The sequence below is a fragment of the Nothobranchius furzeri genome, chromosome 13 (assembly GCF_043380555.1).
Source record: "Nothobranchius furzeri strain GRZ-AD chromosome 13, NfurGRZ-RIMD1, whole genome shotgun sequence".
Taxonomy (NCBI): Eukaryota; Metazoa; Chordata; class Actinopteri; order Cyprinodontiformes; family Nothobranchiidae; genus Nothobranchius; species Nothobranchius furzeri.
Genome location: NC_091753.1, coordinates 17,143,237 through 17,168,207, shown reverse-complemented (window position 1 = coordinate 17,168,207; position 24,971 = coordinate 17,143,237). Strand labels below are relative to the sequence as shown.

Genomic DNA, 24,971 nt, shown 5'->3' with positions numbered 1-24,971 from the left:
CCTGTTTTCTGTGCCCTGCTGATCTAGAAACTAGAACAGTGACCTTTAATATTTTCTTCCCCTAACCTCATCTCCAAGTCCTGTGCAAGTTTTTATGTGATTTACAGCCCTAATCTTCTAGTGGTTGTGTTCATCTGTAATGCATGGATTTATATATGTTTTGGTTGTGTTTTTGTTTAAAATTCATCTAATTGTTGCCTTTAAATTTAATTCACTTTCAGTTTTGAGTGAACTGTACCGGGGTGGTTTTACATTCGTTTGGCTGTAAGCAGCATGACTCAACAGAAATTTAACCATTTTCAGCCAAAATGGTGTTAAAAGTGTTTCACTTAATCAGAATAGTGGTTGTTTTACAAGGTACCTAAAATCTGCCTCATGTAATCTGCCTCTGTCTTATATAAAGGATCTCTCACAAGTGGGAGTAAATAACCCTTTAGGACCTAGGCCTTTTTTCTTTGGGCCCTGGCGCCTCCCAATTGGGGGCCTTTGGAGTTTCATGTCCCAAGTGTCAGTGATTGTTTGCATTGCCCGAGCACAGCTACAGCTACAATCAAACCAGTTTAGATGGTAAACGAAGCAATTTTCGGTTTCTCATACATTAGGATAAAATAATACTTGAACTTTATTTTAGAAGAGCTGCTCTGTGTGAAAGTGCTGCCAGGATGGAGGTTGTGAGTTCAAATTCCGTTTAGGAAATTTAGGCAACTGTTTTATTTATTCCAGGGGTCCTCAACTAAATTTGTTCAAGGTTTCTTTTCCAGCAGACACCAGTGAAGGCCAGATGCTCTTCTAAAATTAAGTTCAAATATCATTGTATCTTAATTTATCACTATTTAAAATGGTCTTGTTTCCCATCTGGACTGTTTGATTGGGGTTATGGTTGTGTTTGGAGAATATGGACAGTTGTAGATGTTTGGGACATGAAACTCTAGGGGCCCCCAATTTGGGGAAATTAGGGTTAAATAGGATAAATAGGTCGTGTGTGTGTGTGTGTGTGTGTGTGTGTGTGTGTGTGTGTGTGTGTGTGTGTGTGTGTGTGTGTGTGTGTGTGTGTGTGTGTGTGTGTGTGCGCATTGGGGGGGTGGTTGTACGGGGTAGAAGTTCTAAACAAGTTGGAACCACCATGAGTTCATAGTGATGTCTCTGTATTGACTTCTGTTCATTTTACCAGTTCATGAAGAAGGTCTTCTGGCCTGATTTACGCCACTGTGAAAGATTTTCTAAGCATGAGAAAGCCCACATGTGGTGATAGGTAATTCAATTCAATTCAGTTTTATTTATAAAGCGCCAAGTCACGACAAGAGTCATCTCCAGGCACTTTACATAGTAAACATTCCAATACAGGTCAGTTCATTAAGCCAATCAGTAAAAAGTTTCCTATATAAGGAACCCAGCAGATTGCATCAAGTCACTGACTAGTGTCGGTGCCTTTACAGCAATCCTCATACTAAGCAAGCATAAAGCGACAGTGGAGAGGAAAACTCCCTGTTAACAGGAATAAACCTCCAGAGAATCCTGGCTCAGTATAAGCAACCATCCTCCACGACTCACTGAGGATGGAGAAGACAGAGCGGACACACACACACACACACACACACACACACACACACACACACACACACACACACACACACACACACACACAACATATATGCCAAGTAATGTTTTTATGGTTACATTGTGATTTCTTTGTAAATATTCTATTTGATGAGAGATAAGCTTTATTGTTTTTATCCTAGTGAATCTAAAATTAAACGGGTAAACTAGTAGTAGCACATTCAATGTCAAAGAATTTTTTTTTTACTGTAATCAGTGGTCCTACAATGTGTCTGGGCAACACAGCAAAAACTACAAAAACACCAGAAATCTCGCTGAACCAAACATTACTTTGGAGAAAACAAACATGGCGGAGGATTAGCGTGCAGCGCGCTTCCGTCACCTCACTTTCTGAATGGCTACATGTCGCATTCAACAGGCAGCAAGCTTGTTTTGTCCTTGAGAATCAGTCCAAGAAAATCCAACACCTTTAAAATCCGGATTAACGATTGGAGCATTCCCAACGTGCTCTTAGGCAGACCAGAGCACTCTTAACACCTCGCACACAGAAGAAATGTCTGATCAGATTTTCTGTAGAGCCATTACGGTAATTGGGTGCATCTTTAACATTTAAGAAGGGAAAGGTGAAAAAGAGTTCAGAGTTGAGGGATGAGAGGTTATACTGGAAGGTGGGACTGTCTTTATAAGGATGTTCTTTTCTGTAACAGGTGTTCATTTGATGCCAGCATTTCAACTATTTTTAATCCTCCTTGAAACTTTGCCTTTATTGACAAAAGTTGAAATTACCCTCCCAAGCTGAGCAAAGAGAAAGGCAGTGACCTCTGAAGCCAGAGTTTATGGACCTATCTTTCTAGCTGAATTTGATCATGTTTTGCTTTGCTTTTCTCTCACTTTTTGAGTTCTTTGTACAATACATGTGCTGTGTGTTCATGAAGCATGCTGCCCTGAAGATTTTTGCTGTGCATGCCAGTTACCCCCTAAAGCCCAACACCAGCAGGTTGCTTCTCACAACTTTCAACTCTTGTGAATGTTGGCTTTATTGAGAATGACATTCCTGATGCTTCCTGAAAGCATGCCTACTGTACACCTCATTTCATCAAAACAGACGAGTTAAAAAAGGCTTTTACAATTGTTGCTAACCATATTTACTTCTGCTGTCCAGCATACCACTGGGACACGTCCGACTGGATGCCGAGCACAAAGCTGTCAGATGCTGAAGAAGTGGAAAACTACAAGACAGATCCTGGCAGTGAGACAGCTGGCTTGACCCCTTGTCTTGTAGGAGCCACCCATGAACTAGAGTCAGACTACTACCTCGGAGGCTATGATGTTGATAGTGACTATCCATCTCCTCATGAAGAAGAATTTCTAAGCCAAGACCAGATCCCACCTCCGCTGCCAACTAGCGAGGACTATCCTGAACACTATACACCACTGCTTGCTGGTCTGGCAATGTCCAAAGAGACTGTCCTGAACTCTTGCAGCACAAGACATCAGCATGCCAGGCCACACTTCCACCCCAGCCAGTATCTCCCTTCCCATCAGCTACCCCAAGCAGAGGTGCCCCATGGGGATTCTAGCACTTCAGTGAACCAGTTATCTCCAGTGAATGGTGATGTTGTTGACTCTGTCTCACTAAATATGCACCTGTCAGGTGGTACATCATCTGCCTCGGACATATCAGCCAACTGTGGGCTGGACTCTGAACATGGCAGCAGTTTTGAAGGTATAGGTGAGGCTCGTCGAGGGGTGACCATCACCACTGACTCACAGCAACAAACTGAGGTGTGACTGTCTAAACGGATGGGTGTAAAATAGGACCCAACAATGACTTTAGTATTTCACACTTCACAGATCTCATCGTCTCGTTCAGAATCACCTTGTGGGTGTTTTGTAGACATTAATGGTGGCAAACAGGAGTTTTGAACCCCGATGTGTAGATCAGCCAAGTGGTCTTCCAGGTCTTACTGGGATTTAGATGCAGTTTGATAAAAAGATGAATAATTTAAAAACTAATTCAGAAGAGATTTAAATATAATAATGCTATACAGAGTATTTGGAAGAAATAAAATGTTTTACCATCCGCTTCGTTTGACATCAATGGTGAATGTAACTTATAGAACTTATGATGAGCATTGGGGTTAAACTTTACCTCAGACTGGTATGGCAGGTCATTAAAAAAAATAATTTACATTTTTGTTCATGATTTGTAAAGTTTATAATAAAAATACGTCACACCTCACTGTTCCCAAATGTAAACCCCATTTATTAAAATGGATTTTTCTCCTGTATGCTTTTCTGAAATCTGACCTCATGTTTCTCTTATGTTCACACCGACTCACCTTAAAACTGCTCCACATTCCTGCACATATCCCAGCTTGACAATATGGCTTGCATCAATTTTTGTAAATTCTACATGAAAGCATCGTCCCGATGACAGTTTTCAACGTATCCGCCCTAGAAATGACTGGTTATACCCTACATGTTGCAGCTGGACTCCTGGCATCCTTTTTCTTGTAAACATGTTTTTTCTGTTAATTTTTGTACAGTGTACATAGCTGGTTGGTAAAATGCACATTTTGTAGATATGAAATTGCAGTTCCAAACTGCCTTTAAACTTTTGGTGGACAGTGTGGAGAGTGAAGTATGAACTTTTGCCATTGCATTCTGTTCTGTGGCGAAGATTAAAATTGTTTTTACGTTTTTTAAGATGAATGCCATTTCATGAATGTAGATTCCTTGTAAACAGTATTAAATCCTGATGAGCGCAGTAGAAACTTTAATTTGGTTTTGTTTACACGATGAGTATGTTTTTAGGGTATCGTTTTGTACATTCTTTTCATTTTTATGTTTGTTTTTATTTGTTGTTTGGGTTTTTGCCATTTTCAAGGCCAATCAATGTGAATAAAACTGCCACTACTTGACAAAATTTTAATAAAAGATAAAGACAAGAGGATTTTTTTCTCTGTTCTAGTAAAAAAAATTCTCAACACTTGTAGAACCGCCATGGCAAAAAACAGAAACTTAGATCTTTATTTAGCAGAGGTGTGGACTCGAGTCACATGACTTGGACTTGAGTCCGACTTGAGTCATTATTTTAATGACTTCTGAATTGACTTGATAAAATCTATAAAGACTTACGACTTGACTCGGACTTGAACGCCAATGACTTGCGACTTGAATCGACTTGTATATGTTGACTTGATGATGACTTGAGCATATTTGATATTTTAGCACAAAAGTGACACGACATGGAAAAAAATCATAAATCGTTCTTGGTTCTGGGTTTGATCTTGTTCTGCTAAATGCAGCAGCCCTTTGTTTAGAATCAGTTTCATTTGCTCTTTCTGCTTGTTTAAGCAAATAAATGAAGCTTTAAGAAGCTTTATTTCTGGAATTTATTATCATTGCCATTAAATTGAAGTTGGACAGTTTACTTGATTATGACTTGAAGATTCAAAGTTAAGGACTTGGACTTGATTGTCTTTGACTTGGACTTTACTCGAGACTTGACTGGAAATAATTGTGACTTGCAAAGCAGTGACTTGGTCACACCTCTTTTATTTAGTCTGAGTTCTTCTGATACACTGATGATTAGTGTTCTAGCTGCAGCTGCGGCAAAAACAATGTTTTTATGATGTGAGTTTGTATAAACTAAAATGTTCTAAAGCGTGACCATAAATGATAATAACATTACCCCACAAAAACACCACTTGTACTTCATTATGAAGAAGATACCCAAGGAGCACCAGGATCGTCTTTTCCTCAGATGAATCCCCTTTCTGATTGGTTGAAGAATCCAGAAACAAAGCTGTCAATCATCGGTCATGTCAACAGTAAAGCATTCCGACTTTAGCCCTCTGGTCTGGTGCTCCATCATACTGGTGAAGATATTGTTCATCATCAAACTGTTGTTGGATGACTGAAGGAGTTCCTCTGGAAGGATGTTTAGGTACCACTCTTTATCCATAGCTGTTCCAAGTCTAAAGTGTGAGTGAGTCCACTCCCTTGGCTGAGAAGCACCCCCACACATGAATGGTCATACATTTCTTCTTTGGGCTTTTCCCTTTGGGAAATTCCACAGAAAAGCATATGTCTCAGTTTAGTCCTATCCAGTGCTTTCACTGATGGAAAGAGGTTTTTGCCCAAAAATTCACAACACATAGCATTTGTCAGATCAGTCTCCCTGTCCCCTTTTCAGAAAAGCATTCCCAAATCATAATTTTTCCACCTCCATGCTTCACAGTGGGTATCATATTTTTATGGTGAGAACTGGCTACCTTTGTGTTAGAACAGAATAGAAAATCCCTTTATTGTCCCTCAGTGAGGAAATATTGGTGTAACAGCAGCAAATCAAATTCGCAACTGGAGCTAAGAAGAATGAAAAATAAAGAATAAAAGGTTGTACAGTGAACAAAAAAAAATGCAAGAAATGTTGAAAATGTAATTGAATCGTATGATTTTATTCATTATATAGAATAATAATTAAAAAAAACATACTATATTAAATGACTAGCAGATTATTGTAGGGAATGAGAACATGAATGGAGAAATACAGCCTTACTGGTTTGAAGGACATAACGTGAAATAACGGTTCTGCAATTAATATGAAATGAATTATTTTTCCACAGTTTTATTAATTTCTTTTTTATGTTTTGCTTAATTAGAAGTATGAACTTTTTTTACTTGGCGAAAAGTGGTTACCTCTAAAAGATTTGCTCTGACTCTTGCAGCATGTTGTCAGTTGTTAGAAGACCATGGTAGCACAGCACAGATAGAACACCGTAAAATAATAGACATGTTTTAATTCAACGCATCACTGGAGAGACATGCCTTTTGTGTTTCACTTTTGCTGTTAAATAAAGTTTGAAGATTTAAAATTTACTGCGCATGTGCAGACACTGCGCGAGATAAGTTTTTTTTTCCTCTATACCTGATGTAATCAGTCATTGCAACCGCTACATGAAAAGACTGCTGCTTTATTAAAACTGTTGCATTCGTCAAGACGCTGGATGACGCTGCTATTGGTACCGTTGGTACCAAGAATAAAAAAAAAAAAAAAAAAGGTACCAAGAAAGTGTTCCGGGGAGGTGCTAATGCCGTCACCATGGGAACGTTGCTGACGTACAAGGAAACTCCTCCTACAGCTATCCCTTTGAATGAAGAGCTCAGCATAATCTATAAAGCGCTCGTTCTGTTCTGGTCAGGGTTAAGAGTTACGCTCTGTAGTTTTAGATGCTATTTTTTGTTCGCCTGCGTTGAAGCTTCTGATTTTGAACGTTAAGGAAAACACCTACATACGCCAAACGGGATTGATTTGAACAAAAGGGGACTATATTTTTTCTTCCTGAGGCTGTAATCAGCCTGGCGGAAGGATTCAGCTAAGTTTCGTAAACATCGTGAAAGGCAACATTGTAGTTCCGCATTTTATTTGTCTTCACATTATTTCATTTTTTCCTCCTCTTGCTTGACGTGTTTCCGAGGTCTGTGTCCGTATTTAGATGGCCAGCTTCCCAGACTCTGTCAACGAAAATGATATAGGTAAGTACTCGCGTAGCTTAGCCGAGGCACATCCACGTAGCATCATTTCTAAACGAATGCTACACCACATTTCCGGGAGTGATAAATATAGCCTGATACCACGAACTAGAAACCTCATGTTAGAAATGAGGACTTTCTGGGTGGAATAACGTTTGGATTGTGTAACACCCTCTTCTGTCTGACGGGTTGATTTTCCGTAGCTTCTGTCATACATATTTGGGTGGATAATAGATGTTCCTCCTTCCCCCACACGCCCTGAACTACGAGCATTCCTGCACGCACAAACCCTTGCAGCTTTTGTAGGAAATTATTTTAAATAACACGACTGTGTCTGAAGTTGAGTTCTCGAAATTCGGTTTGTTGTTACGCTCAGATGCAGTTTGAGATCTGTACCTTAGTCAGATGGATTTGATGCGTTATGAATGCTGTTGCAGGAAGTCGTGCATTTGCAGTAAAAGCCTTTTTACAGGCAGACTGGACATATTTGTCACACTGCCTTACTGACCTCAACAGCTTCTTAACAACATGTGCTTCAGAAGCAGCAGCATGGGTTAACCATCATTAAGGGTGGACAATATAAACGATACAAGGTAGAAACGATATAAAATTGGGTAATAAGTTTTTGGATCTACCGCAATATCGCGATAACACATGATGTCACTAAGATGTGCACTGACATTGGAACAAGGAATGGCAGTGACTGCAAGCATGTAGCGGGAGGAGGGGGAGCATTCTACACTTTTTGGACGTCTTTATTCTGCTGCAATATATTTTCCATATGAGGATTTTTTAAAGCATGCCATTTTGACATATATTAACAAAGGAAAAATATATTGCAGTAAATATCGTAATCGCACATGCTTCAGATTATATGGCAATATAGATTTGAGGCCATATCGCCCAGCCCTAACCATAATAAACTAGCTAAGCTTTAGAGGACAGATACATCTGTACAGACTTACTAAGGGTGTGTTCAAGATTCCCCCCACAGACTTTTTTAAGCTTTGAATTTGTTATGCTGTTAAGCTGCAGGCTTATTGGACTGTTTGTTTATGTTGTGCAGGACCACGCCTTCTGATACAGCTTGAAGCCAAAACTTGTGCAGTATTGTTTCTTCTGTTTCAAGCGACGATTAAAATCACCATTAAAGCTAGGGTAGTGTCCAGGAAGGGAAAGGTCTGGTTTAAACTAAAGTAGTTACAGTGCAATGTAGGCCAAAGTCATTCACATTCAGTTCCATAAAATCATCAAGCTTGGAGTTCAAACTTGTGACATGCGTTGGGTACCGTGCGCATTACTGCTGTGAAGTAGCCTGTCACCATTTCTAGGGGAAGAGAAGCAGAGAGGACAAGGTTAATGGCTGCAAACGTTCCAGATAAAAACTTGTAGAGTTGGTGCTGGGCCCAGAGACGGAGCAAAGGGAACAAACATTTGGACCACACCCAGCACTGGCAGCTAGGAGAGCAAATACAAATCCAAAACGTTCGTTTTTCCAGCTGCAGCTAGCGTGTATGTTGTAGAAATGCATTCACGGATGGGAAGGGAAATTGGTTATTCTGTAAATGGACAGCCTCCACATTTATGTTGGTCTGAAAAGACCACTATGGTTTTCAGGTACTGGCATGAGTGGCACAAAAACAAAGCTGTTACAGCTTAATAAATGAGTGACCAACATCTTAAATACAACAGAAGTTTGTGTTTTGCAGGTAAGGCTAAGTTCATTGGTGAACTCCTGGTCCCCGTTGCTCCGTTTGACCAGAAGTCTGGGCGTGAGGCTTGGACAGTAGCCTTTGCTCCCAATGGTTCCTACTTTGCTTGGTCTCAGGGGCATCGCATCGTCAAGCTCATCCCATGGACTAAATGCCTGAAAAGTTTGTAAGTATTACTCAGGATTTTATATGTTCCAATCCACGGAGCCAAGTATTTACAAGTTGTTTTGTTCTTTTGTACAAACTCCAGCACACTGGCGTACAGAACAATTATCATAGGAATGTAGAAACAGTGACTTGTGGTCAGAGCAGGCAGGGGAGGCACTGCTTCCCTTATCGTGACAAGTAAAATACTAATAATGATTTAATATGAAGTCGGTGTGTCCACTGACTGCTCTATATATTAGTTTTCTATACGAGTTAATCATTTTTATGGTCAAACTTGTTGAATTTACCTGTTTCCTGATCAGATTTATGTGGAGGCAAAGATGAGAGCTGCCTCCGTTCTCATGGAGCAGCGCCACAAACAAACAGGAAGTTGGCAAATGCTCACTGTTGTCTGTCATTATATCACCAGCATACATGTTTTATTTCACATGATGACGTTCTACAATCCATCTGATATATTTGATGACAAATTTAGGCATTCTGAGTAGCCATAAACACGTAGAGAATATGTAGTGGGGGAGGCAGGCAGTACCCTGCCTCACTGGTAGGGGCAGTGCTTAGCCCCATAGACACCAGCACACAGGGTGGGGTGAGATATTAGAGGATGCTGTTTACAACAGAGTGATCATGGAGATGTCAGGTTCATGGCCTTCATTAAAGGTAAGATTACACACCATATTTAAGTGTGATAAATGAGCCATGCCAAGAACAACGGATACATTTTCAAGTCAAATTTGGCCAAATATTAAATATTGTTTCACTTTTCCTGTTTTATTGTTGAATGGGGTGGAGTTGATTAAATTATTTAATAATCAGCGCCTTGGGCTTCCTGACAGGGTTGCAGAATATTTCAATTTTAACTAAGATGCACTAAAGTGCCAAATTATTGACTACACGTGTTTACAGCACACTTAGACACTTGTTTATATAGTTTATCAGCAAAAACAAGTTGATTTGGGGGTGACTTGCTCTTTAAAGTAGAACCCAACTGTCCCTTCTGGAGGGTGTCACTGCTGCATGTCTTAATCTAACGTCGTTTTGTTTTAAACGGTTGACAGTTTCAGCTCCTTTCTCTGGGGACAGCGGTAGCTCGCCGACCCTACATTTAACTTCTGTTAAGCGACTTCACGGTCGCTAGGTCACAGGACACTCCCCGAGAAGAGGGTAGTAATAAATCCTATGTCTAGAATGTGTGCCTTCACACCTGTTCACTTTAGGGTTGTCACGGTAACCGGTGTAGCGGTAAACCCCGGTTTAAAAAAAAGTTGACAATAATAATAACCGTCTTGTTTTTAAAAAACTATATTATCTCTGTGGGTTTACCGTGGCTGCGGTCTAGGCGCGGTGACCCTTACCAGCCACCGTATCATCTGCTGAAGTTGCCGGCGACACATGCGCACTTTGTTGTTTACACCCAAAACTTTCTTGAAGCTAAATCTGAAATAATGGCCAAAGGAGGAGACGGCAGCGCTCAGGACATTTTTTATCCATCAAAGAAGACAAAGTGGGAAGTACGGGCATCTTTGGGATATTTGAAGAATGCCGAGGGACAGTTGATAGAAGACGGCTATCCTGTTTGCAGCATGTGCAGAAAAAGTGTCTGTGAAAGGCAGCAACGCTTGAAATCTCATGACACATCTGCGTGATCGTCACCCACAACTCTACAGTCAATGCAAGCTAGCGTTAGCGTTTTAGCTAAAATGCGTGATCCGAGGATTTGGGTTGAGGGAGAATGCAACGCGTCGCTATATAAAGCAGCCGCAGCGCCGCTACCTGCATATAAACCGTGTCGCGGACACCCCCATGTTGAAATGACGCTATGCATTACGGAGCTCCCAGGGGCAGATAAGAGTTGGTCTCTCTCCGAGAATAATTATGAATTTAACAATGATTACTGCCTGATGACATTTTCCCACATCTGCAAAGCTCACTGGAAGGACACAAACCGAGGACAATATTTTCCTGATATAGGGTTTATTACTCTAGTAAGGGTAAAAAAGTATCTGATTAGAAGGCTACTTGAGTACTGAGTATCATCTGATCTAATATTTATTAAATGATGTAGGGCTGCAACAAACGATTATTTGGATAATCGATTAATCGGATGGGGTCTCGACACGATTAATCGATTAATCGGATTACATGGGGAAATTTTTAAAAACTGCTAGGGAAACGTTATTTCTCTCCTTCCTTCACTTTATTTAACACAACATTATTAGAAAACACTTCAATAGCAGAAAAACAACATGCCATCACCTAAATTGTCTTATAAGGTGTATAGACAGAGACCCTAAGCTACATCTATCTGTGACCTAAAATGCTTGGTCCAAGTTAAACAGCTTAAGGGCAATTCTCATCTGTTTTGTTTGATCTCATCTGTTAACATTTATTTTAAATGTAATTAAACATAGGCTGTGAATTAATCAAAATTGATCACTATTTCCAAAACTGACTGAAAAAATACCAAATAAAACAAAAGTAAATGAATGCCATTCTCCTTGCGATGATGCCCTGGGCAACTGCCATAAAGTCACATCTAGAAATGCTGCTGATCATTCCAATGATCCCAAATAGACTCACATTAGGCCACATGAAAGCAACTGAACCCAAAAATATATTAACCAGTATATAACTGCACTCTCACACAACACGCCTGCAGCAACAGTTAGGACTCCTCCCTCCCTTTTAAAAGCGTTTTTGCTTCTGAGGACATTGTGGTTGTAAAACCACATGCTAGTAGTCTGGCCCCGGTGTGATCAACCAGTTTCTGCGGGAATGTGACGGCGGAACCAGGGCCAGATTAACACTTTGTTGTACCCTGGGCAACAATATTCAAGGGCTCCATCATCACGACCCAAGGATCACCATAATGTGGTCACATACAGAATATTTTACTGTAATATGCGGTAAATATACTCAATACTTGAATGCCTGACAACACGTAACCCGCCCAGAGTAACCTTTGACCCACCTCGTGTGGACTGACCAATGAGGAGAGGGTCTTAACTTGAGGCCCTCTCTTCATTGGTCAGTCTGCATGAGACTGACTCTCAACTGACATTCAGTCATAGGCAGCGAAGCGTCTCTGTGCAGTGCAAAAGCCCGGGTGGACAGTTTGTTTAATGTAGGGTGACCATATTTCCATTTCCAAACAAGAGGACAGGGGATCTGTGCCTATGACGTCACACTATGGCAACGCCACACAAACCATGTTGGGACCCATTTTTTGTAAGAACTAAATTAATATCAGATTCTGCCAATTAAAGGGCTCTAAAACAATTCATATGTAAATATTTTGCATATTTAATGCAAAATCTAATTTTTCTGCTTTAGTGCTGCAACAAGGTTTTATTAATAATAAATTATTATACCTTTTGTTTTACTACAGCATCGGTAAGCTTCCTGTGCACAGATTATTAAGGATGCTTGTTTCAGCTGTGAGATTAGACGATAGGATCAATGAAAAAATAAGTTGTCCCACACTCCATGGAAACTTTCAGAGAATCCACAAATAGTGGCTTTCAAATGGTTTTGTTACTTTTAGCAGGTTTAGAAAAGCAGCAGATGAGACAACATGTCTGATAATTTAGTTTTTCATCTGATAATATCAGAACATGTCAGTAATGTCTGAGGGGATTTTATAAACACCATATAACTAACACTACTGGAGAGGGCATGAATTACACAGAGGCTTCTGGGGAGCCCAGTTATTGGGGGGGTGGGGGGGGGCATTTTGCCTTGGCCCCCAAAATGTCTTGAAACGGCCCTGGGTGTGTGACTGAGTTTTGAAGGTGATCTGAATTGTATCAGATGTATAAATATGACATGTGTAGAACTTATTGTTTTTTACTGGTAAAAACGTGTAGTGGAGATAAATCTACCTACATTTGACTTTTCAACACTTTGTTTTGTTTTCTTGTTTTTATTTAACTATTTTCCTGTCCTGTCTGTCTCTCATCTTCCTGCATCTCCTCATAATTCTCCCGAAAATCTGTTGCCTGGATTCTTACCTTTTCACCTCATCAGTTACTTCTGAGCAGATCAAAGGGATCTCCTGACCGCAAAGCGGAGTGCGCGATTCGATGCTGCGTCAGTGAGGTGAAATCACCGCAGTGCAGGTGATGAGCTCCACAGTAGCGCGCTTCAGGCACAAATAAGACAGAAAATAGAGAACATGTGCGGACATGAACGATCGTGTGCTAATTATAGTTTTTTGGTTGCGCCACTTTGAGAATGGACCGTGCGCTGGAAGCAGCTGCCTGGATCGCTGTGCAACAATGCGGAACCGGTTCGCAGCAGCGCAAGTCTGCCGGCTCTCCATCGCGCTGATCTGCCGGTACCGGCTCTCCCTCACGCTGATCTGCGGCTCTCCCTCACGCTGATCTGCGGCTCTCCCTCGCGCTGATCTGCCGGCTCTCCCTCACGCTGATCTGACTTGCTCTGGTCTGCGCGCAACGGCGGGCAGGAAGGGGGGGGGGGGCGCTTTTGGAAGAGTTGTGCGACACAACGAATCGATGACGCAATTCGTTGCCAACGCTTTTAGTAATCGATTTTCATCGAATTTATCGATTCGTTGTTGCAGCCCTAAAATGATGACATTAAACAGACATGAAATAAGAAGTTATGGGCAGATATTGGTATTTTAAAGACTAAAGGGGGAAAATGTAAAAAAATAAACAACATAATTACAAAATAGCACATTTTAGGCAAAATTTAGACACAAACTGGGGACAATATTTCCTGACATACAGGGTTTATTTAGTTGTGTGAAAATGTAGCACGTTTTAAAAAAATACCACGATACCGAAAACCATGGTAATTTTGGTCACAATAACCGTGAGGTTAAATGTTCACACTGTGACAACCCTAGTTCACTTCCGATCTTTCCATTTGGTGAAGTATCAGGTGTTTGATACCTACACCAGCCTACGTAGGTTGGGTCCTTCAAAGGATCCAGCCCTTAAATTTGAAAGCAGTCGCTTGTGCTGATGGTTAAAGCGTACAGTTAGTGTCAGAATTCTACACACCTGCCTCATACCGAATGTTTTGCGCCAAAAAATACAAATGTGAATAAAAGTACAGTTTCACCCCCATCTTTAACCCCTTTTCTGCTTTTCTTTAGTTCAGTTGGCACAGATGGAGAGGGCACCAATCTGTCGAGCCCTCGGCACCTGTCTCGTCAAAACAGTGATGGCAGCGTAGGAAGCCCGGTGGCCGGTGAGCCCCGCGAGCACACAATAGACTGCGGGGACATTGTGTGGGGCTTAGCCTTCGGTTCGTCTGTGCCAGAAAAACAGAGCCGCTGTGTCAACATTGAATGGCACCGCTTCACGTTTGGCCAGGACCAGCTCCTGCTGGCAACAGGCCTCAACAATGGTCGCATCAAGATCTGGGACGTTTACACTGGTGAGGTCCTGTGTGTGTATGTGTGTGTGTGTGTGTATGTATGTGTATATATATATATAAAACATGATCAGGTCCGGAGCTGTCTCATAGGAAACTAACATGTACATGCAACAGTCCGTGTTATTCTTAGTTGTGACATGTTTACACTCTGCTGTAAATGCAGGACCACATGGACCAATCGCTGTTTGGTTCTTAGTTTGATTTATTTCTGTTTTGATGGTTCAGGAAAGTTGTTGCTGAATCTGATGGACCACACGGATGTTGTTCGAGATCTGACCTTTGCTCCTGATGGCAGTCTCATGCTGGTGTCTGCATCAAGGGACAAGACCCTTCGAGTCTGGGACCTCAAAGATGATGGTAGGCACTTTAACTTAAAGAAAAGTTCCCCAACAGTGTGACCATTGGGGGGCAACATTAACAGGAGGACCTGACCCACAACGAAGAAAGACCTTCAATCTGTTCATATACCGGAAAGAAAAGAGGGTTGAGGAGGTCCTTCTTGGAGGTTCAGGATCATTTTTACAAATTGCAGTGGGAGTTGATCTGAAGAACTTGAGTTCTCCTCACCGATGGTTAATGAGCAGCTCCCTGAGCTGGGGATGGTTTCTTCATACTAATTATTTCACACGCCTAAATGAAGTTGGTTTCTGGAGACCGTTTGTAAATAGCCTTTTTAAATGTTTATTCTGCAGTAAAACGGGCTGTTCTGCTCTCTTTTGGCCCTTACACGCCTCCCGCTGTAAAACGTTTCTCACCTTTCTGTGATAACAATGCGTGTGTGATGTTTTTCTGCGACAACGGTGCGTGTGTGACGTTTTTCTGCGACAACGGTGCGTGTGTGACGTTTTTCTGCGACAACGGTGCGTGTGTGACGTTTTTCTGCGACAACGGTGCGTGTGTGACGTTTTTCTGCGACAACGGTGCGTGTGTGACGTTTTTCTGCGACAACGGTGCGTGTGTGACGTTTTTCTGCGACAACGGTGCGTGTGTGACGTTTTTCTGCGACAACGGTGCGTGTGTGACGTTTTTCTGCGACAACGGTGCGTGTGTGACGTTTTTCTGCGACAACGGTGCGTGTGTGACGTTTTTCTGCGACAACGGTGCGTGTGTGACGTTTTTCTGCGATAACGATGCGTGTGTGGTGTTTTTCTGCGACAACGATGCGTGTGTGTGATGTTTTTCTGCGATAACGATGCGTGTGTGGTGTTTTTCTGCGACAACGATGCGTGTGTGTGATGTTTTTCTGCGATAACGATGCGTGTGTGGTGTTTTTCTGCGACAACGATGCGTGTGTGTGATGTTTTTCTGCGATAACGATGCGTGTGTGATGTTTTTCTGCGACAACGATGCGTGTGTGGTGTTTTTGATAGAAATGAATGTCTTCAGATTGAAACTGTCTCCTAGGTAACATGGTGAAGGTTTTGCGCGGACACCAGAACTGGGTGCACTGCAGCGCTTTCTCCCCCGACTCCTCCATCCTGTGCTCCGTGGGCTCAGGCAAAGCAGTAAGTGTTCCAGTTTTTTGTTTTTGGACCTTTTTTCTTTTGTGAAGTTTGCTAGAAATCTTTGTGCAGTTGCTTGTGATCAGTATGCTCAATCAGCCTTCAAATCACCTTCCCCGCCCTCCCATTTCCACTTCAGAACAAACTGCTCAGTGTCACAGGTTATCAGCATCTACTTCCTGTTTAGATTTCTGTATTTTGATGTGTCAGAGCAGACAAATAGTGCAGGTACATGTTCTACCAGTCTGAAGTGGGAGAGAATAAAACACTCATTTACTGCAGGGAAATGCCAGAAGATCAGTTCATTTCATTAAAACGTTAATTAACAGTTGGAGTCTTTTTGTTTGAACTTTTATTAACAGTCCAGAAGCTAACTTGGTTTACATATCTCTGCAGCCCTTAAGGCTCGCGTATGTCTGGATATGAGCTCCGGATTGTCCACCACTAGCTGAACGTCTCTAGAGTTTGATTCTAGTTTAGTCTGTACATGGTGGCGGTTGTGTTAGGTTCTGTGTCCCTACAGTGTGTGTCTTGCTCTCCCTGTCACAGGTGGTGGCAGAGCTCAGTGTGTGATTGGTTTTGAAAGGAGCGCCGCGCTGACATTTTGAGCAGCCGGTTAAAACCATGGACGCACAGTGCACAGTGCCCAAAGGCAGGGGCAGCCTGGCACCTGACCCGCAAGGTCAATCTGTACGTAGGTGCTGCTCTGTGTCTGTCTACCTCTGCTGTTGCAGTTCCTTCATTCATTTTAGAAATCGTACTTTAAAAATGCATTAATTTCACTCGAGAGGCGGTGAAACGGCCCACTAGTCTGACTCCTAAAAGCACAGCCAGCGTTACTTAACCAGCAGCGGCACACGGCCCTTCCTCCGTAGCTGCGTTTTAGCTTCCACATGCCAGCTGTGTGGAAATCACCAGTCTGGTGTGTTTACTAAGAACATAGGATTGTTGTAGCTTGTAGCGATGAAGTAAATAAAGTATTTAATGTGAATATTTCTAAAACACTAAATCAATGTAGTCATCTTCTATAAACCACTGGATGTTTGTAGTTATCATGCAGGAGTAAATCTGTAGTTCTCTAGTAAAAAAGTTACTTCAAAGTGACAAAACTCTTCTAGGAACAATTATTTATGTGTGTGTGTGTGCGTGCGTGCGTGCGTGTGTGTGTGCACATGTACTTGTGTACTTTGCCAGGGGTATGAGACCTTTGGCCATAAAATATGCTTCTCTCTTGCAGTATCTGTCTCTTCCTAGGCTTCTGCTGGAGCTGAGCCTAATGTAATCACAGAGAACTAAAACTCTGAAAGGGGAATCCAGTGGAGTAATTTATGTTATCTTAAGTTACTACTTGTTTCTCTCTTTTTTTAGTTTGATTTTTTATGTTATAATGCTAGAATTAAGTGAATTTTGTTTAAAATGTGTAGATCCAAATAGGATGCTGTAGTTCTGATTAAGTCTTACAGATAAATTAGATGTCACGTGTTCACCTAACGTAGCCTTGCTGGTTATGTAGCATGTTCTTCATTTGATCCCAGTTAGAAAGCACCAGAGACACTGAGCATACCTGTTTAATTCTGACACAATTCTCTAGTTGTAGTTAGTTTAGCTTTTAGGTGAATGTTGAACGTAAATCCACCTGCTGTCCTCTCATTTTATCACCTTTCTTCAACTTGCAGGTGTTCCTATGGAACATGGATAAGTACATGTTAATCCGGAAGCTGGAGGGGCACCACAATGATGTGGTGTCTTGTGAATTTTCACCAGATGGGGCGCTGTTGGCCACAGCCTCCTACGACACCAGGGTCATTGTGTGGGACCATCACAAGTCCACCATCCTTCTGGAGCTGGGGTGAGACGTGTGTGTGTGTGTGTGTGTGTGTGTGTGTGTGTGTGTGTGTGTGTGTGTGTGTGTGTGTGTGTGTGTGTGTGTGTGTGTGTGTGTGTGTGTGTGTGTGTGTGTGTGTGTGTGTGTGTGTGTGTGTGTGTGTGTGTGTGTGTGTGTGTGTGTGTGTGTGTGTGTGTGTGTGTGTGTGTGTGTGTGTGTGTGTGTGTAATATCCCCTGCGTGGTTAAACCTGTCTGAATACATTCCATAACAGCTTCTGTTTCCAAAACAGCACACCTATTTGCCACAAGGTCACCCTCTTAAAGGGGCAGTACATGCTGATTCTAATGAACGTGTTAATGATTGGAGATGGTTGAAGTTTTTCTTGGATGACGAGTCCAGACAGGTGAACCAACTCAACCAGTAAACACGCATTTAACCTGTCCTCCCTCTCCAGCCACCTCTTTCCTCCCCCGTCACCCATATTTGCTGGAGGGGCGAACGACCGCTGGGTCCGCAGTGTGAGCTTCTGCCCGGATGGCCGCCACATCGCTAGTATTACTGATGACAGGTGAGAGCTTCTGGGTCTGGGTTTAACGTAAGCGGTGTGTAAACTACAGGTCTGTAACCAGACTGGAGGAGGGTTTGGGTTGTTGACTCATGTTTTCTAGATGCTGCCACTCTACTCTTGTTGTCTTGCATCAGTCTCGATCCTACAGGTGGTCTTGGGATTTTCACAACTTTCCTATAAACTTGAGGATGTTTTCAGTTAAAGCTGGCACGGTGACTTGAACTGGTGTTGCGAGCTCAGAAACAAGGTTTCAGTCGTAGATGAGATCACCAGGTCAGGTTTAAAGCTGTATCGGTCCCACCCCCGACTACTATCTCTCTCTCTCTTCTCAAATGGAAGTAGAGAACATTTGGCTCTTGTTCGTCTGGTTCTGGGTCACAGCACAGTCACATGTTAGTCATTCATCACAAATTCTGCTCCAGCGAGAGAAGTTATTAAGTAAACAGCTGGGAGAGAAGCAGACGGTGGTTTGGAGTTGAGATTTTCTTAGAGCAGACGAACAAACTAAAGCTGCAGGAACAAGTTACGTCCAGAAAAAGAGAGAGCTCCAAGCAACCCTGTTGTTTGAAACGTTTACTAGTGCACCCTAGTTCACAAGTCCTGACTCGCATTGTCACATTAACAGTGACACACACACACACACACACACACACACACACACACACACACACACACACACACACACACACACACACACACACACACACACACACACACACACACACACACACACACACACACACACACACACACACACACACACACACACACACACACACACACACACACACACACACACACACACACACACACACACACACTATATTCTATGTGCTACTAGTCTTGAAGTCGGGCTGCAGCTGAACCTTTAGTGTGGGTAACGCCATCACTGTTACAGATTTCTAACAACAGTCGGGCATAATTCCTGAAGGGGGAAAACTGGAATTTGGCATTAATGGGTTTTTGTGTAATCCTGTCTCTGCTGCAGACATTTTTGTGTTGAATCAAGACAAAACCCATCATCATCGTGACTAATAATGGTTCAACAAGTCGCTACGGGTGTGTTCTGACCCAGGTGTTCTCTCTCCTGCTCAGGCTCGTTCGTTTCTGGAGTATCGAGGAAAGGGCTCCTCAGGCCATCGCCCCTCTATCTAACGGTCTCTGCTGTGCCTTTTCTGCTGAAGGAAGTGTCCTTGCTGCTGGGTAAGACACAAGTGCTTGTTGACATGTGGCTATGTCTTCTTCGTTTGTTCTATTCATTTTTTATTTGTTTTCCTTCTGTGTTAGAACTCGTGATGGTAGCGTGCACTTCTGGCAGTGCCCTCGGAGCATCTCCAGTCTGCAGCACATGTGCAGGATGGCCCTCCGCCGGGTGTTGACCACCCAGCAGGTGGAGGGCTTAGGCATTCCTACACCACTCCAGGACTTTCTGGCGTATCGAGTTATCTGAATCAGCAGCAGCTGACAAACCAATGATTCTTTTTATTTTCATAAAGATAAGGAAAGAACGAACGCTTTTCTAGTAAGATTCATTTCTGGTGATGAACGAACGAGTGATCTGGGTATAAAGAGAAGAGTTCAGATGTACTGAAAACTCTGAGCCATGTCCTCTGGCTAATTCTGCATCACCTTATTTTGTATGTATTTATTTTTCTAAGTGCTTTTGTAAATGCTCCCAGTGATGCCCTCCTTCCATCCTCTGACTTTCCATGACTGTTGCACTTATTGAGGTGGTGCGTGCGTTTATTAGTATTTTTTTTCTTTTTACCTTCGGGCACCCGCTTCGTTGTGACCAAGGTTGTTTGAGGTCAGGTGTAAGAGCTACTGATGTTGGGCACGCCGGGATTTTGGAAGGAAAAACGTATTCCAGCTTTTTTTCAGCTGTTGACTTTTTCTCAGACAGTATTTACCCAAAACATTTTTTATGGATCAGCAGTTTTCTATAGAGTACTAAGGACGTGTGTGCTGTAGTATTACGGATTCATGGAGTTACTCTGCTGGTCCATATTTTTGTATTTTCCGTTATCCAATGGAAAAGAACCACTGAGCAGAGTGGAAACCAGCTCCATTACACAAACCAGCGACTAGTGTACGCTGCTCATTAATGCATAGTGGTAAAGGTGCTACTGGCTGGTGGTAAACTATCAAAAGGTGGCCTAGTTCTGGCTTCTAGACCTGGCTTTGCTGTTTGGTTCTCTTAACGGCAGATGGGCTGATTTTGGGCGACTGTTGCAGATGCGTCCCACCCACCTAAACCTGGTATTCTAAACACCATGGTACGTTTCTATAAAGTTATATCATGTGAAGAAACATATCACAGTTGTATTTCCTTCTACCTTTCAGTGCAATCCACCCTGCGTTAGAGTTGTACGTTAGTGTTTGCCACCTTTAAATGTGAATTATGTCTTACTGCTCAATCTCGTTCATTTGTACATATGTTCAAACGCAGTACCACTCTGACGTAGAAGGCCCTCGTTTAAAATTTCATCCAATCATCTGGACTCTTGAGTTCGTGATGGAAGCACACACACGAACTAGTAGTGGAGTAGTTGTGAGGTTTTAAGGACGTGGGTGCTCAGTCAGAAGTCGGGTATTCTAGGCAATAAACTCTGGCGCTGCTGATGCAACGTTTGTTTTTGTTTAATCCACGTGGGTTATAAATGCGATTGGGTGTTTTTGTTTATGGAGGGAGTGGCATGAATGAGCCTCGCAGCAGCCATGTTTTTATATCTGTTACCATTGAAACTCAATTCTGCTTCAGAAGCTGTAAACTTATGAATGTAGGAAGTTCCTGGAACGTCCTGGTAATGCATTTTGATGCTTCTAGTTTCAATAAAGACTTTTGCCAATACTGGTGTGATTGTTTTATATCTAAATGGGTTTACATTCATGACCCCAGAAGGTGGTCGAGCAATCTTCAGGATTTTGTTAATGTATGAACACCAGTATGCAGCCTTTAACATGTCTGATAATAGTTGCACGCTGGAATACAGGAGCGCTGAAGGCAAAACACCTGTAGTGGTTGGCTGCAGCACATGTTTTCAGTTCTTGATTAAAACCGTCCAAAGAAACCTCCGATTTTTTTTTTTTTTTTTTTTTTTTTTTTTTTACATTTAAGTTCTCGTTAAATCAGTTCTTATCTTGCTGTTGTGTTCAGATATGTTTCTGACACCTCTATCTGGACTTGGGACCGTGTATGAGAACATTTTAACAGCATGTTCCGATCCAACGAGATACAAGCGCTGAGCACAAAGGAAGCCTTTCCAAAAGGAAGTTTCTAGAGCACAGGGAAGGAAATGTGTGACTACTAATGTAATCACTAGTAACTAGTCGGGTAACTGTAGAGGCTGGAGAAGATGGTCCATGAGGAACGTTTTAATGGAACTACTCTTCAATGCAGAATAGGAGGATAAATGTGTGTGTGTGTGTGTGTGACAGCCTCTTATGCTTTTTGGAGTTTTCATACACCTCATACACATCAGGTAATGTTTTACTCAAAATATATTACAAGGATTTACACAAGAATTGTTTTTTTTATTTACATTTGATCAAGAAAGGCCATTCAGTGTACAGTTGGCTATGAAGGTTCAAAGGTCAGGTTATATGATCTCATTCCAGATGTGGAGGATTGCTGTTACTGCAGGAGACACAGAAGGAACCATCCAGTCCTGTGGTCTCACATCAAATATTAGCTTTTTATCCACATTTGTTTTTCTTGTCACATCTTTGTGTTCTCCACTGAGCTCCTCCAGCTGCTGATGGCTTCAGTCACATGTTTCTCATCACAAAGAAACATCACATGACAGTTCTGAACACTGAAAAGTACAAAGAAGGATTTTTATGTTCCTCTGTGATCCGACTTAAAGGCACATCGTTTATTTTTCGCTCTCAACATAGAGATCGTGGGTGTCTTCATTTATAACTGAAAGCTGGATGGGACAAAATGCCTTTGAATAAAATTAAAGTTCAGTTAGAGAGTCTAAGGAACCACCTTTCGTCAAGCTTTTTGACGTCTATTGTGACCTTTTTAAAAAATAGAAATGAATAAAGGAGCAATGCAGTACATCGCCACAGGCTAAACTCTCCCAGAGTTACCACAAGGACCAATTTGGTGTGCCACCCCAAAAATTTCTTTGGCCCCATCTGGCCACCCCTATCAAAATTTTCTGGAGGCACCCCTGGCTCCCATAGCTCCCTTTCCCAAGGGTTCACCACTTGTGGGAGGGGCCTAAGGGTTTGGGTGCAATGCAGGATGGGCAGTGGTCAAAAGTGAAGACTTTGTCTGAAGCCTGTTTCACACTGACTACAGTCTGGAGACGGTCGGGTTTCCAAACGGCTTCCAGACACACTGCCATTGGCACTGACTGTGGTTCATGTGCTGGAATCTCCAGAAGTCTGCTCCAACAAGAGCTGAAAATGTGTAGAATAGCGGTGTAAAAAAAAAGATTCCATGCGGAAACTTTCTGGCGTTCCGCATCCGGACACCGCAGCAGAAGTGAATGCTCTGATTGGACTCAATGATTTTCGATCTATGCAGAAGCTGTATGGAAACAGGACCGTATTCTTTCCGCATTCTGTATGAAATAGGCTTGATCCTCAGCTAAAGCTCACCCTCAGGAAATGCTATGTCACCTCAGGAACCAGTCTCCTGAGAGGGGTTGGACATTCTTCCATTCTCCCAAAGAAAGTTTTGGACTCATAAAACACCCAATTTCCTCTTTAAAACGCACACCCTTCCAAGAAAATTCCTCAGGTGTTTTTGAATCATACCCCACCTCCCACATGCCTACATTGTGCCATAAATGATCAATGCAAAGCACATTATGAATATTCTGCATATGCAAAGGCCAGCGGACCTTTTGCATTTCCCGGGTAACCACCGAGAGGTTTAAAAAACGAGATTTCACAGATACCGAAATCAAGTGCTTGTGCGTGGAAAATCAGTGTATTGCCTTAGAGTGGCAAAATGCTGCTGCAGCAGTGAATTTTGTGAGTGATGAAGATCTGTGTGGCAGATTTAACTACGAAGGAATCAGATCTGACAGTAGAAGCTAGAGAAACTAATGATGATATTCGAAATGGTGTTCAGGGAGAACAGAGAGATTCCAGATCGTAGGGTAACATTTAACTGAACCTAGGCAGGAAATGTCAAATATTTGTCATTGTTTGAAAGAGATATCAGCCTGCCTGTTGGCTGATTTCTGCTGGAATGAGCTAGCTGCAGGAAAACCAAGTGGTCAAACGCTGCAGGTGGGGTCTCCACAACAAAAAGAAACCAGAGGTCTCTTAACATTGGTGCACATCTCAGACAATTCCTTCATCAATAAGAAGATTATTGTAGATTTCACCATGTTGCCGTCTCACTGGCTGCACTGCCAGTTTCTCCATCTCCAAAACGTGTTGAACTTGCTTAAAATGGAACATATTTTCCAGTCTTTCTATTTTTCCTTAAACTACAAGGTTTGTGCAGAAAATGACTGGAGCAAAGTTCAGACCCTACTTTGTGTGTCAGCAAGTTTAATAAATGACACCTCTGATGTTTGGGTGATAGAAAATATCTGGTTTTCCTTTAGAACCGTTAATGACCGAGGGTTCTCCTCTGAAATGGTTGTGTAACAGGTCACACACATCGTTGTAGGAGGCAAGGCGCTGTTATTTGTCTTCTACACTCGTCACTGAAACTGTTCATAAACTTTACGGTCCAGATTTCTTGGCACAGTCGAGGTGTTGAGGGGATCCGTTTTAGTGGCACAGGGATTGGGTCTGATGAGGTCCTGTTGGCTTCATCTGATCGTGATCTCCAACTTTCACTGGAGCAGTGAAATATGATCAGACACTCTGGGTTTCACATGAGGGTGAAAATAGGCTACTACCCCTATTTCCTTCCTTGCTCCTTTATACTAGAGACCACTGCAAATATATTGAAATAATAAGTGAACCTTGTCCTTGGTCATACTCGTTGGTGCTGTTTTGCAATGAATTATGATTTATCTGCACTTGTACAGCCATCACACTACAGTGAATCATTCATCCATTCACATGCAGGTGGTGATGAGCTACAATGTAGCCACAGCTACCGTACACTGGCGCCACCAGTCACTCTGACCCAACACCAGCAGGCAAGGAAGGGGAAGTGTCTTGCCCAAGGACACAACAGCAGAACTGTCTCCAGGCAGCTGGGGTTCGTCATGCAACCCTCTGATTACACAGATAACACAGAGTATAGAACGCACAGCTAAAGGTTTGGGAAGGGTCCACAAAAAAATACCAAAATCTGGTGTAATGTGTCACGATTTGGGGATGTTTGGACCCAAAATGCAGTACCCAGGATGACACGAGGCAGGAGATGAAGTAAAGTAAATAATCCTTTATTTGCAGGATGAAAACAAAAGTAAATCCCAAAGGCAGCGAGCCAAAAATCAAAAAGTCCTGACCACAGGACAAACGAAAGCTCTCTTAGAGCACCAAAAACCTGGAGACCAAAAGCTCACACGGAGCACGAGTAACGACGCTGACAAATACAAACAACAATGGACCGACACCAAACAGAGACAAGACAGGGCTTGAATACGCAGGGAGAACAATTAAGGAAACAGGAAACAGGTGTGTGGAGTGAGGACTGGAGGGAAGGCAGGTGACACCTAACTGAAACGCAGACAAAGGACACATGAGGGCGCTAAGAGACACAAAAGG

The 24,971-nt window shown here is 42.4% G+C and overlaps 2 protein-coding genes across 12 annotated transcripts in view; both read left to right on the top strand.

Moving 5' to 3' along the window:
* Positions 1-4,510, top strand: part of fat3a (FAT atypical cadherin 3a) — a 104,318-nt gene extending 99,808 nt beyond the window's left edge. For all 11 annotated transcript variants that reach the window (XM_015976029.3, XM_015976026.3, XM_015976025.3 and 8 more), the window contains one exon: positions 2,720-4,510. In XM_015976029.3, the coding sequence (XP_015831515.3) occupies positions 2,720-3,348 (629 nt within the window). In that variant the 3' untranslated portion in view covers positions 3,349-4,510. The remainder of the gene's footprint in view (positions 1-2,719) is intronic.
* A 2,180-nt stretch (positions 4,511-6,690) lies between these two features.
* On the top strand, positions 6,691-21,129 carry wsb1 (WD repeat and SOCS box containing 1). Its single transcript, XM_054736899.2, has 9 exons — positions 6,691-7,098; positions 8,805-8,973; positions 14,098-14,381; positions 14,607-14,738; positions 15,786-15,886; positions 17,560-17,732; positions 18,165-18,278; positions 19,374-19,481; positions 19,566-21,129. The coding sequence occupies exons 1-9, from the start codon at positions 7,059-7,061 to the stop codon at positions 19,726-19,728; spliced, it is 1,284 nt and encodes a 427-aa protein (XP_054592874.1). The 5' UTR covers positions 6,691-7,058; the 3' UTR covers positions 19,729-21,129.
* Positions 21,130-24,971: the final 3,842 nt, after the last annotated feature.

Bases quoted from the DNA above. Each gene is read 5' to 3' on its own strand.
- wsb1 (XM_054736899.2), top strand. From the start codon at position 7,059: ATGGCCAGCTTCCCAGACTCTGTCAACGAAAATGATATAG. The intron at 15,887-17,559 runs GTAAGTGTTCCA...TTCAACTTGCAG, and splicing joins CCGTGGGCTCAGGCAAAGCA to GTGTTCCTATGGAACATGGA. The intron at 17,733-18,164 runs GTGAGACGTGTG...CTCCCTCTCCAG, and splicing joins ACCATCCTTCTGGAGCTGGG to CCACCTCTTTCCTCCCCCGT.